Source organism: Physeter macrocephalus, chromosome 2 (assembly GCF_002837175.3).
Source record: "Physeter macrocephalus isolate SW-GA chromosome 2, ASM283717v5, whole genome shotgun sequence".
In the NCBI taxonomy this organism is placed as follows: Eukaryota; Metazoa; Chordata; class Mammalia; order Artiodactyla; family Physeteridae; genus Physeter; species Physeter macrocephalus.
Window position 1 is genome coordinate 74,535,911 of NC_041215.1, and position 13,455 is coordinate 74,549,365.

A 13,455-nucleotide genomic window follows, 5' to 3' on the forward strand; every position below is an offset into this window, starting at 1 on the left:
TACAAATGTCGTTACTCTGAGTCTAGTTTTTTTTTTTTTACAATAAATGCTGGATTAAAGGATGTGCAGATTTTAAAGACCAAATAACTTTTTAGAAAGCTTATTCCAATTTGCAGAGTGTTGGTTTCCCTATACACTGCTAACCCCTGGGTATTAACCTCTTCAGATATTTACCAGACCAGGTTAAAAATTCTGTCTCGTTTTAACCTGTAATTTTTACATATGTTTTTGGTCACATATTCTTTTGTTTGATGTGTTCCCTGTTTGTATCTTCTCCCCATTTTTCTGATCGGATGTTTAAATATTTAAATCAATGTTTGTGGGCTCTTTACATATTAGAGATCTTAGTCCTTTGTCGTATGTTATAAATTGTTTCCTTAAATGATCTTTTGACTAATTTTGTGCTCCTTAATAGTGTCGACTTAAAGAAAAACACACAGCATAAGAGTTTTGAGGTTAAGTTTTATTCAGGGCCTTACTGAGGACTATAGCCTGGGAGATAGCTCTGAGGAACTGCTCCAAAGAGGTGGGAGGACCCACCTCTATATAAACTGGGAGGACCCAGTTTATATATGATTTTTTTTTTGGCTGGGAAATACATGCTGTCAAGCATACATCTTCATAAAAGATTATTACTAATCACAAAGAATAGACATCTCAAGTTAATTATTTTAGTGTTTATGTATGGGAAGATGCAAGAATCTGGGGTCATTGAAATTCTTCCTGAGATATCCATCTAACTATCCGCGGGGTCTGTTTACTTAAAGCACAGAGCACCTCATCCTGTTTTCATCCTGAATTCCTCTCAGGGTTGTACTGTGTCGGTGGGTGACTGCAGTGGGTCGCAATTCAGTGGGTGGTAAGCAACACTCTTTTGTTCTTCTTTGTTCACAGTAGCCACTCTAATTGGCTTCATTCCCACATTCTGCACTGGCCTCCCTCTTTACACGTCTCTCCCCCCACCTAACCCACTCCCTGTGTTGACATTCTCACCATTTTCCTTTCTCTATAGGTCTTTCCACCTCATTTTCTTTCATTTTCTCTTTTCGTCATCTGGTTCCTTTATCCCTAATTTCTATTCTAAACATGGAATTAATCTGTCCATTCTGCTTTGCAGTGATTCTCACTGGCCTGGAGGAGAGTACACATCTGAATCAATAAGAGACGTGCCTTTTTAAGCTTCCTGTTCCCCAGACTCTTGAGAATCACAGCCATAGTTACTGTGAGGTATATGTGGAGTCCCTCAGCTGAGCAAAGGCAGAAAAAGTTGAGAACCACTGGCTGGAAGGTTTTAAAAGGCATGGAAATGCCACTTAGATTTCTTTTCTCTTTGGCTGTATGATGAAGCCTACAGAGAGACCCTTTGAGCTTAGAGCCCATCTCTGAGGAACTCCTTCTATTTTTGTATGCTTGGCAGATCTGCAAATTACTTTCTAAATTGATTGCTGAATGTGCTGAAGGCACATACTTGACTAGGTCCTGAGGACTAGCATCTGTTTTAAAGTCTGATCAATATGAAAAGCTGCTATCTTTATATAATGCCATGGGATCAAGTCTAAATTACATTTGCACATCACAAGAGCTTTCAAGGCTAATTCAGATGCCAAGGGCCTCTAGGGAAGGGTCACCACTCTGCTTTGTAGATTTACAGTCACATATCTACTGACCCAGGAAGGGAGGAAAGTGTACCCCTTGCATGCTGGGGAGCGTTCTAGTCTACTCATCACTGACCAGCCCGTCTTCAGGCTGGTCAGACTCTTCTGGCTTCATTCTTTTCATCCCAAATACAATTTTTTTTTACATTTATATTAACATATTTCCATACAAATAACCCAAAGAAAGTTTAGTATTAGTTTTTTTTAATTTTTGAATTTTATTTATTTTTTTATACAGCAGGTCCCTATTAGTCATCAATTTTATACACATCAGTGTATATATGTCAATCCCAATCGCCCAATTTATCCCACCCCACCCCCCACCCCCCGTGGCTTTCCCCCCTTATTGTCCATACATTTGTTCTCTACATCTGTGTATCAACTTCTGACCTGCAAACCGGTTCATCTGTACCACCAAATACAATTTATTGATCAGTTTTTAAACTCACAAAGCACAAAATATTTCTTTCCATTATGAGTTACTTAGCAATATGTATTAAATGAAAACTGTAGATGATCATTTTGAATGGATGTGATTTATATTCATTGAAATCATACAGTTCAACATTTCTAAAAAGAATTTGCAATGTTTATGTAATAAAATTATTAATATAGATATTACCATCAAAAAGTTACACACAAAAGGAAAAATAAGCAAAAATGTTGAGACAATCATAACTGCAGTGACTGAGCTTCAGAATTAGATCTCAGCTTCCCAAAACCATGGTAAAAAGATAATGGGGTAACAGGAAACATACAAAGCATTCACGAAGGGAAGTATTTTCCCCCCCTGGGCTAAGTTTAAAAGGAAAAATACCATTTGAATTTATGTATTTGAATTTAGTGGTAACCTTTCCAATATAAACTCATTGCAGACAAGGAAGCATTTTTCTCATGTTTATTTCTTACAGTAATCTTCAATATAAGCCAAAGGTATAAGATTTAAGTATAACTCAGTGAAAGTGTTTTCAGAGTAGTTTCAGTGAAAGAAGTTTCAGAGTAGTTCAGGGATCTAGCTTTCTGGCATTTAAAAACATAATCCAAGGCTCTATGTGTTTCATATCTAAATTATTCAGAGTCCAGTATGTCTCTTAGACTATATTCCTTCACTGTTAGTTGTCACACATGGGCTTTATGAAAGCCATGTAGGAGTTTGGCTGGATATAGTGAAAGATGAAAGTTTGCTTCTAAGATGCTGACTTCAGGTAAAGACCCACACATTTTTCACATTTTTGATGAGGCAACGAAATGCTTTTAATACTTTATATGATTCATGTTCTTTTGTTAAATCAAAATATTTATTAATTCAAAGAAACTACTATTTGTTCAGCTGTAGGTACCTACTGGTTCTTGGGGGAAAAAAGGTGTGTATGTATATTTATATTTCTGTTTAATCATTTAACACTTGTCTGGTTAACTGAGCATCCTTTTGTCTGGTCTTTTGCTTCAAACTCAATTATTCCTTCAGTTCACAGTGACATGATAAATCAGTGATCTGAGTTAGCCTTGATTTTTAAGGCTTCAGGGTTTTTTTGAGCAGTTTTATGTTCATACAAAAATTGAGGTACAGAGATTTCCCATGTACCGCTGTCCCCACACATGCATATTCTCTCCCATCATCAAATCCACCACCAAAGCGGTACATTTGTCACAACTGATGAACCTACACTGACATATCATAATCACCCAAAGTCCATAGTCTACATCAGGATTCACCCTTAGTGTTGTACGTTCTATGGGCTTGGACAAGGCCTTCTTGATGTCAGATGATTGATCCATCATCGTGATAGGTGGCATGGAAACTGGAAGGTACATTTGTTTTTTTTTTAACTATTAATTTTAAGAAGTATATCAAATGGAACTTAAAAACAATAAAATAAGACCAAGCCTATCTTATTCCAGATGGTAAAGTGAAATGATCAGACCTGATCTATTTTTGCTAGTTCTGTTCACTATGAAACCTCTACAGAACAACTGATAAAAGAAGCAACCTGATAAAAAAAAAAAAAACAAACACGTTTACTGACACTTAAACAAAAAAAAGACTTCTCTACTTTAAAAAAAAAAAATCACAGAATACATAGCACTCAAGTCTTATACGTTTGGTCAAAAGGGGAATGAGTACTGCTTGGTGACCTCCAGCAGCACATCTGACCTCCATCCTGGTGCTGGGGTTCGGTTTGCTCAGGGTGAGAAGAGCCTCAGAAGCCTCCCCTGGGACACTGTGTTATTGATGGATGTGCTTGTGGCCAAGTTGTGTCTCACGTGATGTGTCTCGGAGCAGATGTGCATAATACTGTATAATGTAAAATCCCATTATACATTGTGATTTAAATCGAGAGTGTTAGAAGTCATTTCATATCCACTCTGTTACTGTCTTAGTCTTGTTCAGATGTTTTGTAAGTCTTCTTAAATTGAAATTAGTTGATGTGTACCTTAAGAGCTATTAAGTACCATTTATGGAGCGTTGTCTTACAATGCTGTGTTAGTCAGCTTGGACTGCCAAAGCAAAATGCCATAGACTATGTGGCTGAAACAACAGAAACTTACTTCTCACCATTCAGGAGGTTGAAGTTCCAGATCAAGGTCTGGCAAGGTTCGGTTTTCAGTGAGAACTCTCTTCCTAGCTTGCCTCTCTTCCTGATCACGCAGTCCTCACATGGCCTTTCCTCTGAGCATGCGAGGAGAGAGAGCACTCTCTCACTTCCTCTTCTTATAAATCCACCAATCCTATCGGTTTAGGGCCCTATCCTTATGGCCTCATCTAACCTTAATTATCTCCTAAAGGCCCTGTCTCTAAATACAGTCACGTTGAGGGTTTAGGGCTTGAATATGTGAGTTCAGTCCATAGCAGATGCTAAAACAACAAAAAAACTTGGTATAATTTCTGTTGACCAAAAAAAAAAAAAAAAAAAAGAAAGAAAAAAAGTAGGAAGTAAATCTGAGGGATCTTGTGAATGACCTATAATCATGGAACTCTTTAACAGTGAGAGGCATGGCTAGCCATCTGGGACATGTGATTTATTTTGTAGCTTAAGCAGGATTTGGAGGTCCTTTCTAACCCGAAAATTCAATATTTTTAGGTAATAGCTCAATTCTTGATTCTCAGTTATGGGTAAATCAATTCCAAATATCCATGATTTTCTTTCATTACGCATTCTTTGTACACCCAGAGTACCTTGGGAATTTATAATGGAAGAATCTGGCTGGCCTGAGTTTGTGTCCCAGCTTTTCTACTTACCAGCTGGGTAGGCTTCAGTTAGTTATGGTACTTCTTTGAGATTGCTTTTTGTCTATAAAATAATCATACTTACCTTGATGCATATACAGTCAGCCCTCTGTATCCATGGATGCAAGAACCCATGGATATAGAGAGCCGACTGTTCATGCCATTTTATATAAGTGACTTGAGCATCCTTGGATTTTGGAATCCCCGGGGGGTCCTGGAACCAATCCCCCGAGAATATCTAGGGATGACTCTATTAATGAGAATACAGGCTATACTACTATGTATGTGTGTGTATATATATATATATATATATATATGACAACACAGTAGTTTAGATATGAGAGGATGATAGGAATTTATCTGTGTCAAACATATAATCCAGAGGTAAGCAGACCAGGACTAGTAGGAGGCCTCCAACATCAACTTCAACAGAAACTTCTATCCCAGGGTGAAAGATGACAGCTCCAGCTCTTATTATCTCCCTCCAATGGGAATGGAGAAAGGGTGAGAACAGCTCATTCACATTTACTCTTAGGGGCAGCATCCCAAAGTGGCATGTGTCAATTCTGCTCACATCTCTTCCACCAGAGCTTAGATGTGTGGTTCTAGCAAGCACAGAAGTTGGTTGAGAAGCATTGTCTCCAGCTAAATAGTGTTTTACTAACAATTTCTGCTTCAAATTTGGGTATTGTAAAGATTAGAAATAATTTATTAATTTATTTACCTAACAGTGAATTGTGAAATATTATAACAAAGTGCCTAGCAAGGTGCCTTATACCTGGTAAATACCAAGTTGGATCACCCTCCTTACTTTCCTCTAGCACCTTACTACTCAAAATGTGGTCCAGGGTCCAAGCATCACCTTGAAGCTTGTTAAAAATGTGGACTCTCAGCCCCAAGCCAGACCTACTGAATCAGATCCTGTGTTTTAATAGTTTGAGGAGCCTCCGCAGCAGCATATTCTTTGTCTTTTATGGTACCTGCACGCTATGTTATCTTGAGCACTTACAATGTTGCTGTGAGAATTAAATGAGATAATATGTATAAAATACTGTAAAATCTGTAAAGTGCTTCGTATCATTATTTAACTGTATATGTCTGAGGGAGAATAAAGTGAATCTTAAGTTATTGAAATGCCAAGATTTGAGAATCATTGGGTTTTTGGATTTTCCAATGTTGATAATGTCCCCTGATATTGTAATGCCATGTAAAAAAGGCATTTCTGTTTTCAGAAAACGTGCTTGAATCACCTTGCACTGTCCTAGGTACAGAGCTTTTCTCTAATTATGTAGGAAGATGCTAGGCCCATCCTTCTAAAATGAGGGTTTTCAGTGTATTTTTTCATAACCATTATTCTTTCTTGACATCTAAATATTGCAGCTTTTTATGTTCTTAATTATGTTACTACCTATACAGATTTTGATATCAAATGAACATGGAAATGATTCTTAAAAAGGTATCTGGAAAAACTGATTTAAAAAACAATAGGTTTATGGTATCAGTTGAAACTAAAGATGCTACACCTAATGCATTAAATATAAGCAGCCAATCCAGATTCATATGTTAGTGTTGAGCTATTAGAAATTAGGAGAATCACTATTTCATGGACTTGTCTTCTCATCTGTAAATTGGGAAAGACAGTGTTTGTTCTGTCTCGAAGAGTTTTGGGAGCCATAACATGAGATCCTAGAAAAATGTAGCACATAGAAGATGATATTAATATCTAGTTTTGTCAAAGTAGGAAGTATATGTGAACACACATTGTGAAATAAGTATGTGAAAGTGCTTACTTAAATGTTTGGCAAACCAGCTTGCAGGCTGAGCTATGGCTTTGGTAGCCCCATCAAATTCTCAGTGTTCTTTGCTCCTGCTTCAAGTGGGCGGGACCCACTGAGAGACAAAGACTCACCCACTGTTTCTGCAGGTCAGTCGGGTTTCTGCACATGATACAAGCATGTCTAGGTGATGCACATCTGATGCATCGAGGGAAAAGCCTGGGTGTTAGAAGAAAACCAAGGAGCCAAGAAGCTCACAGAGGAAGGGAAGCTCTAAATGATGGATTTTCCTGGGTCACTGGGAGTCGTACCTTTGCTCTCCCGCCTGTGACGGGAAGGATGACTGTAGTGGAAGAGATTTCTGCTGTGTCTTTAGAGGCAAGCACGCACATGCCCTGTGGGCTTGGGACTGATGCATTCAGAAAAAAAGACTGCGAGGCTTTCTATAGGTGTTGCATTTCATTCTGCATTCCTTCTCATTAGCATTCAGTAATGAAAGCTCAACTGTCAACTTGAGTGTCTCATCCTGGAGGGATAAACGTAAGAATATGACATATGTTTTCCTCAGGGACTTTCAGCTAATTGTAGCGATAGTAAACAGTTTTATCAGAGAGGAAGGTAATAACTAACATTTGTACTCTAAAGTAGATTTTGCTGTGTTGTGCCCACATTTAAAAATAATGCATATATGTGTGTGTTTAAAAAGAAATCTATCCATATCTGCACGTATATCTATATTATATAGAAAAAAAGGCCCCAAATGGGGCCTTTGTACATTTAATGTACATTAAAATGTTAATAGTGATGAGAATTCAAATTATTTTTCTTTCTATTACTTTCAATATTTTCTATATCTTCCTCAATGGACATATGTCATTTATATAAGTCAATAACCTATTAAGTTTCTGAAGCCTCTGCAGCATTTTATACATGCTCTCTCATTTGATCCTCACCATCACCCTGTGAGGTCGGTCACTCATAAACCTCAGTGTCATGGACATGAGAAATGGAGGACACAGACAGACAGACAACTCAGGCACCAAGGAAGTTAAGTGCAGAGAGATTACGTGATACGTACAGCGTAGCACAGGTAGCAAATGGCAAAAGCAGGAAAAATGGAAGAATCAGGAGTGGTTGAATGAAAGGGGATTGTAAAGATCCCTGGACATCATTAGGTTTAGGGCATGGCATGGCTTTTTACTTCAACCTGGCTCCCTAAACTGAGGCCTGGTTCGGTTTTTATCAGACTCAAAGTTAGGGTCACAGTGGCTATGTTCGGCTTTGAGACCAGACAGTCTGAGTTTGATTTCCAGCTCTGGCCCTGCCTCGCTAATTAACCTGGATGGTTAATTACGGACTCAGGGCCTCAGTTTACCCATCTGTAAAATGGGGCAAATACTACTACTAGTTACTGTAAGGATTAAATGAGTTCATACATGTGAGATCCTTTAAAAGTATATGGGACAGTCTAAAGAGAAACAACTTTTTAATTGGTTAAATAAATAACAGATCATGAAGGAAAACCCTCAAAAAAAAGTGTATGGTCATAGGGAGGACTCAACAAATACTAGCTAATATCCTCTTCATCCTCATCCGCATCGGTGCAGGGCTGATGAGGACCATGGGGGCGTGGAAAGATATCTCTGTGGCTTTCAGAGAGACAATTACATTATCCTACCGCAGAGGCAGCAGCTTTTTTTTTTTTTTTTTTTTTTTTTTGCGGTACGCGGGCCTCTCACTGTTGTGGCCTCTCCCGTTGCGGAGCACAGACTCCGGACACACTGGCTCAGCGGCCATGGCTCACGGGCCCAGCCGCTCCGCGGCATGTGGGATCTTCCCGGACCGGGGCACAAACCTGCATCCCCTGCATCGGCAGGCGGACTCTCAACCACTGCGCCACCAGGGAAGCCCGCAACTTTTGATCTTACAGGGCCTGGGACAAGATACGGAGGTTAGGTCAGTACAAATATATCTGACATTAAACTCTCAATGACAGTATTATCATTTTGAGATATATAAACACAGATTGTATTAATGATAGATTATGTTTCTTAACAGTTAGAAACATACTGATGTGTATCAAATGTGTATAGATGTATATACCACCAAGTGCTGATAGCTATAGATCAGGAATTCAAAAAGAATGATAAAGTTAATACAGAAATATGAGAAAGTTTGTCCTGGTATTATGGGATGGTTCAGCTCTCTATTCAAATCCATACCAACCCCTCCCTGTTTATTACAGATGTTTGGAGTCTGTGTGTATACTTAGATGTTCTCTCTGAAAGGCAAGTGATTGCCGTTAAATTAAGAAAGATTGTTTTGTCTTTGAAAGACCTTGACCATGAGTCCGAGCGTGGGGTGTACTGTAAGGGTTAATTCCTTCAGGCCTGGAATTAGTCAGAGCTGTCCTACTGAAATAAGAGTACCTGCCTGCTATTGACCCCCACTCAATGCGTGAAACAATTGATTAATAATGTTGCTTTGTAAACATTGAGTTGGAGGAGTTTCAAGGAGATTTGCACCAACTGTCAGCATTGTTTATTGATAATAGATTGATGATTTGCAGCTGGTCTTGGTGAGACACTTGAAGGGCTCTGCTGTTGAGGCTGGTTACCTAGCAGGGATGTGTCTACAGGACCAGCAAAATATAAAAAAACACCAGCTAGGACTCTATCCCGGAAGTGGCCTGAAATACTGCCGGCTGAGTTTAGAAGATTACCCAGAGAGAATGTATGATGGAATCCTCATGGCTTTGCTCTCCTATTCCTAATTATACTGAGTCCTTCAGTTCTCACACAGGTAGATTGTTGAAATCCCCAAATACTGGGGGGCCAGAACCTGTCATAAACATCTCTTCTCCCACTTCTTTTCCAAAACATGTGAAATGTGTTTCTGTGTCATGTTTTTCAGACCCCCTGGCTGTGGAATACAAGGCACTGCTGGTACAACTACCCCTATCAGGTAAGGACACATTACCGTCTGGGTTTTTACGCATGTAAAGTACCTTTCTTAGGTCAAGCGTCATGGTTTCAGGCAGGTCCCAGTAGGTTGGGCAGCCACTTTGCTTGTCCCCCCGCCGTACCCCCTGCTGCTTGATGGTGGACACAGCCTAGTGAGAGAGGTAGTTTGTGTTAGAATCAAAGCTTGAGCAGATGTAGGAAGTGTGCAAGGTGCGTTTGCTGGAGAGTAAGATACAATCACTTCAGTAGGTGGATAATTCCTTTTCTAACAGCCAGTCTGCTTTTGGTCACTGAGGACCGGATAACAGCCCTGGCCTGTCTCGGCAGCTAGCAGGCAGAGCTCAAGTGAGGAGCTGGAGCTGGCGTGCTGAGTTTGGTTCACTTCGTGGCTTAGGAGCAGCCTCTAAAGATGTAAATAAAGCACTATTTCCTTGAACTCAGAAAAATGGGCTTGTCCCATTACATGTAGACAAAAATAGCATCGTTGAAAATGAGATTAAAATCATATCCCAGACAGGGAGCATTTCAGATCCCTGCCCACAGACATACCTTTGCCTCTGTCCATGAATTCAGTAATATTAGCATCCCTAGCTCAGTTACTATTTGAATATCAAAGCTGGGACTGTTCTCGAAATTTCTTGCTGAAACATTTCTAGAATTTCTAGTTCATTTGGGATATAGTATTTAAGAGAAACAAATACAACCAGATAGTTTAGTGATAAAATAAAGAGACGGACATTGTGTTAAGCAATTTGGATTTTTGAGTTTGGGATTCTTTGGGTTGTCTTTTTAGAGGCATTTGGTCTAACAAAGTTAATGGGAGCAGGTGTGCCCTGCAACTTCTCTATTACACACAGTGTTGCAACAGGGGGGTAGGATCTGGTGTTGGCTACCCCTCGGGTAGGTTCAAGGCTAGGGACATGTTGAAATGGGGATTCCAGTTTGCATTTCCATCTCTTTCATGTAGTGTATTCAAATTAAGAAAGACTAAATCAGCAACATGACATGGTCAGAGAGAGCTGAACATTCCAGGGCTGTCTGATCAAGACTAAAGCAACGTTGAAAGCAATGACTTACTGTACACAATTGTAATTCACAGGTCCAACTGCTGTTTACTATCTTAACTACTTGGAATATTGTCATTTACCCCTCTCTTTGTGCCCTGTAATGGTATACTGAGTGGAGAGGATCCTGTCCTCATGTGTTTTGTTCACAAAGATGAATGAGGGGGACTACTGTTTTTCTTGATGTCCATGCTTAGAGTTGGTAGTTAAGTGATTGCCGACTTCTCGCAAAAGTTACTTATTATGCTGCTATTGGTTTACAAAGCATTTCAGTTTCAACACCTTGTGTGCAGTGGTGTGGAGGTGTTCATGTAATGAGTTTCAAAGGTCTTTCATTCATTCTGGGAAAGCAAGTTGTTTCATTACAACCCAATGAAACAATTTAAAACAACTCATCAAAAATGGTTTTTTAAAACTCTGTTTTGTTTTTATGGATTTATGTGCAAAATAAATATTACTGACTTCCACTGCTTCCCTGAGCTTCTCCCCATTCCTGGACCTGTGAGGCAGGTAGAGCAGGTGTTACCTCCATTTTCCAATAAGCAAACGAAGGCCCTACTTAAGCTGTGGAGCGGGGACTCAAACTCAGATTCCCTGGCTGGGCGCCTAGTCTGGTGTCTCTTAGCAGCTTCCTTGTCCCCCTGATCTTTTAATAAATGTTTTTGAATTATCTTTTTTTTTTTTTATTTACAATGTACAGAACATTTCCTAAAGACAAGAAAACTCCAATTAAGGGAGAATTTGAAACTATGTCTGAGTGACCAATATTGTACTCCAGTTTCTTTCACCTTCCCTGGTCCCTGTGCTGTGGAATCTCACAGGAGTTGTCCAGAGTTACTCTTTCTGTGTATGTGTTAGAATTTTTTTGCAGGTTGCCTTAAGGGATCTTTAGAGACTCATGTCAAAGTACCATAAATGCAATTGTTAAAATGAGTGGTGAATCGGGTACCAATGCCAAATGTTCATACTGATTGTCACTTTTTTGGTTGGAGATGAAACAAAGCTAATGACATCAAGCTGTGGATTATAGGCGTCCTTCAAAGCTCCCTAATCCACAGAGAGAATGGGGCCAGAATTTGTGGAGGCGTAAGACCATGTCACTTTTCAGTACCGAGCTTGAGATGTTTGACACACAGATTTGGTTTCCTATTAATTATTAATCTTGCCTTTTTCTCTTTGATCCTCAGCCACTCACGCCTGACCTTCACTACTATTATATCCTGGAGCTGTCGTTTTATTGGTCTTTAATGTTTTCCCAGTTCACTGATATCAAAAGAAAGGTAAGAGTGTGTGTGTTGTAAAGGGCTTGTAAACAGGTGTCTTTCATGGCCCTAGGCAGATGGATATAGAGTCTCAAAGGCACTCACTTCTGTTCTACCATCAGTACTGCATTAGTACAACTTTTGGTATTATTACAGAAAATTCTCTACTTTTGTTTGTGCTGTTTTATATTTTATTCCCATTGTCTCTTCACTCTCCCCCCACCAAACCTAGTGTTCTTTTCTCCATGAAAAAATATAACAGTGAACCTTAACAGCATTAATTTCCTCTCAGTCTGATTCACAAGTCCCTTTGTTCTCCAAATTAAAGAAGAAAAATTTTATTTGTAGCTCCTGGGGAGAGAGTAAAATCTCAGTGTTCCAGCCCCACAGAATGAAGATCTCCCCAGTTAAAGAGTTATCTAATGTCAAAATACATTAGGAAAACACAGCATTCCTAAGTGAACTGTGATCTGGTTTTCACCCCTCCCCTCCACTGGAATAGCTTTTGCTGAGGGTACTCTTGACCTCTTAAGTGTTAGACTCAGTCATTCTAGTTATCGTCCTACCAGCTTCTGGGCAGAATTGGCACTTCGGGCTACTCCCTGTTTTTGTTTCCGTGAAGCTATTTTCTCCAGATTCCCATATTTGGATCATTCCTTCAAGTCATCTTTGCTGGTCTCCACCCCAGTGCCCCCGTGCTCTGCATACTTGCGTGCACCAGGGTCTGGTCCTAGATTACAGGACGTCATCTCCCTGGGTGATCCAGGTTCATACCCTCTAGGACTGTCAACCATAACTTCTATACCAATAACTCCCAAATGGTTCTCTCCTGTCCCAAATCCTCTCTGGGTCCACACTTCCACAAAGCTAATCATAAGTGATAGTATTGTGTTCTTCTTGTTATTTTATCATTTAATCCTCACAACAGCCTGAAGATCCAGACTGATCACTTATTATTTATTTTCCTTTTATGAATGAGGAGACTGAACCTTAAAGTGCCCCCAACCAAACACATCATCTTGCCCTAGTCTTGTTCTTCCTCCAGTAATCTTTATCGCAGACAGTCATGTAAGCTAGAAGTTTTCCTTCGCTCTCCTCTTTGCCACCCCTTGTACCTACTTCCTTAGTATCACTGACACGTTTAGAGTCCTCTTTACTTTGGCTTAATCTGTTACAACGGCCTCTTAAATGGCACTCCTATCTAAATAGTCATTCTTGTCTTCCTGCCATCTAAGAGTTATGTTTCTCAAACCTTAAAGACAAAGCCAAACTACTTGGAGTGATATTCAGTGTTGTCACCATGAGTCAAACCCACCTCTCTAGTTTTATCGCCCACCGTTCTCTCCCTCTTTTGACACACACATATGTCTTAGTTACAGATATCTTCTCACCATTGTTCAAACACACTTTTTTTCCATAACATCTTTGTTTTTTTTTTTTTTCGGTACGCGGGGCTCTCACTGTTGTGGCCTCTCCCGTTGCGGAGCACAGGCTCCGGACGCGCTGG

The 13,455-nt window shown here is 39.7% G+C and overlaps 1 protein-coding gene across 4 annotated transcripts in view; it reads left to right on the forward strand.

The window, feature by feature from the left end:
- Positions 1-13,455, forward strand: part of CERS6 (ceramide synthase 6) — a 360,958-nt gene that overhangs the window by 261,596 nt on the left and 85,907 nt on the right. For all 4 annotated transcript variants that reach the window (XM_024122237.2, XM_024122236.2, XM_028478753.2 and 1 more), the window contains 2 exons: positions 9,573-9,623; positions 11,874-11,966. In XM_024122237.2, the coding sequence (XP_023978005.2) occupies positions 9,573-9,623; positions 11,874-11,966 (144 nt within the window). The remainder of the gene's footprint in view (positions 1-9,572; positions 9,624-11,873; positions 11,967-13,455) is intronic.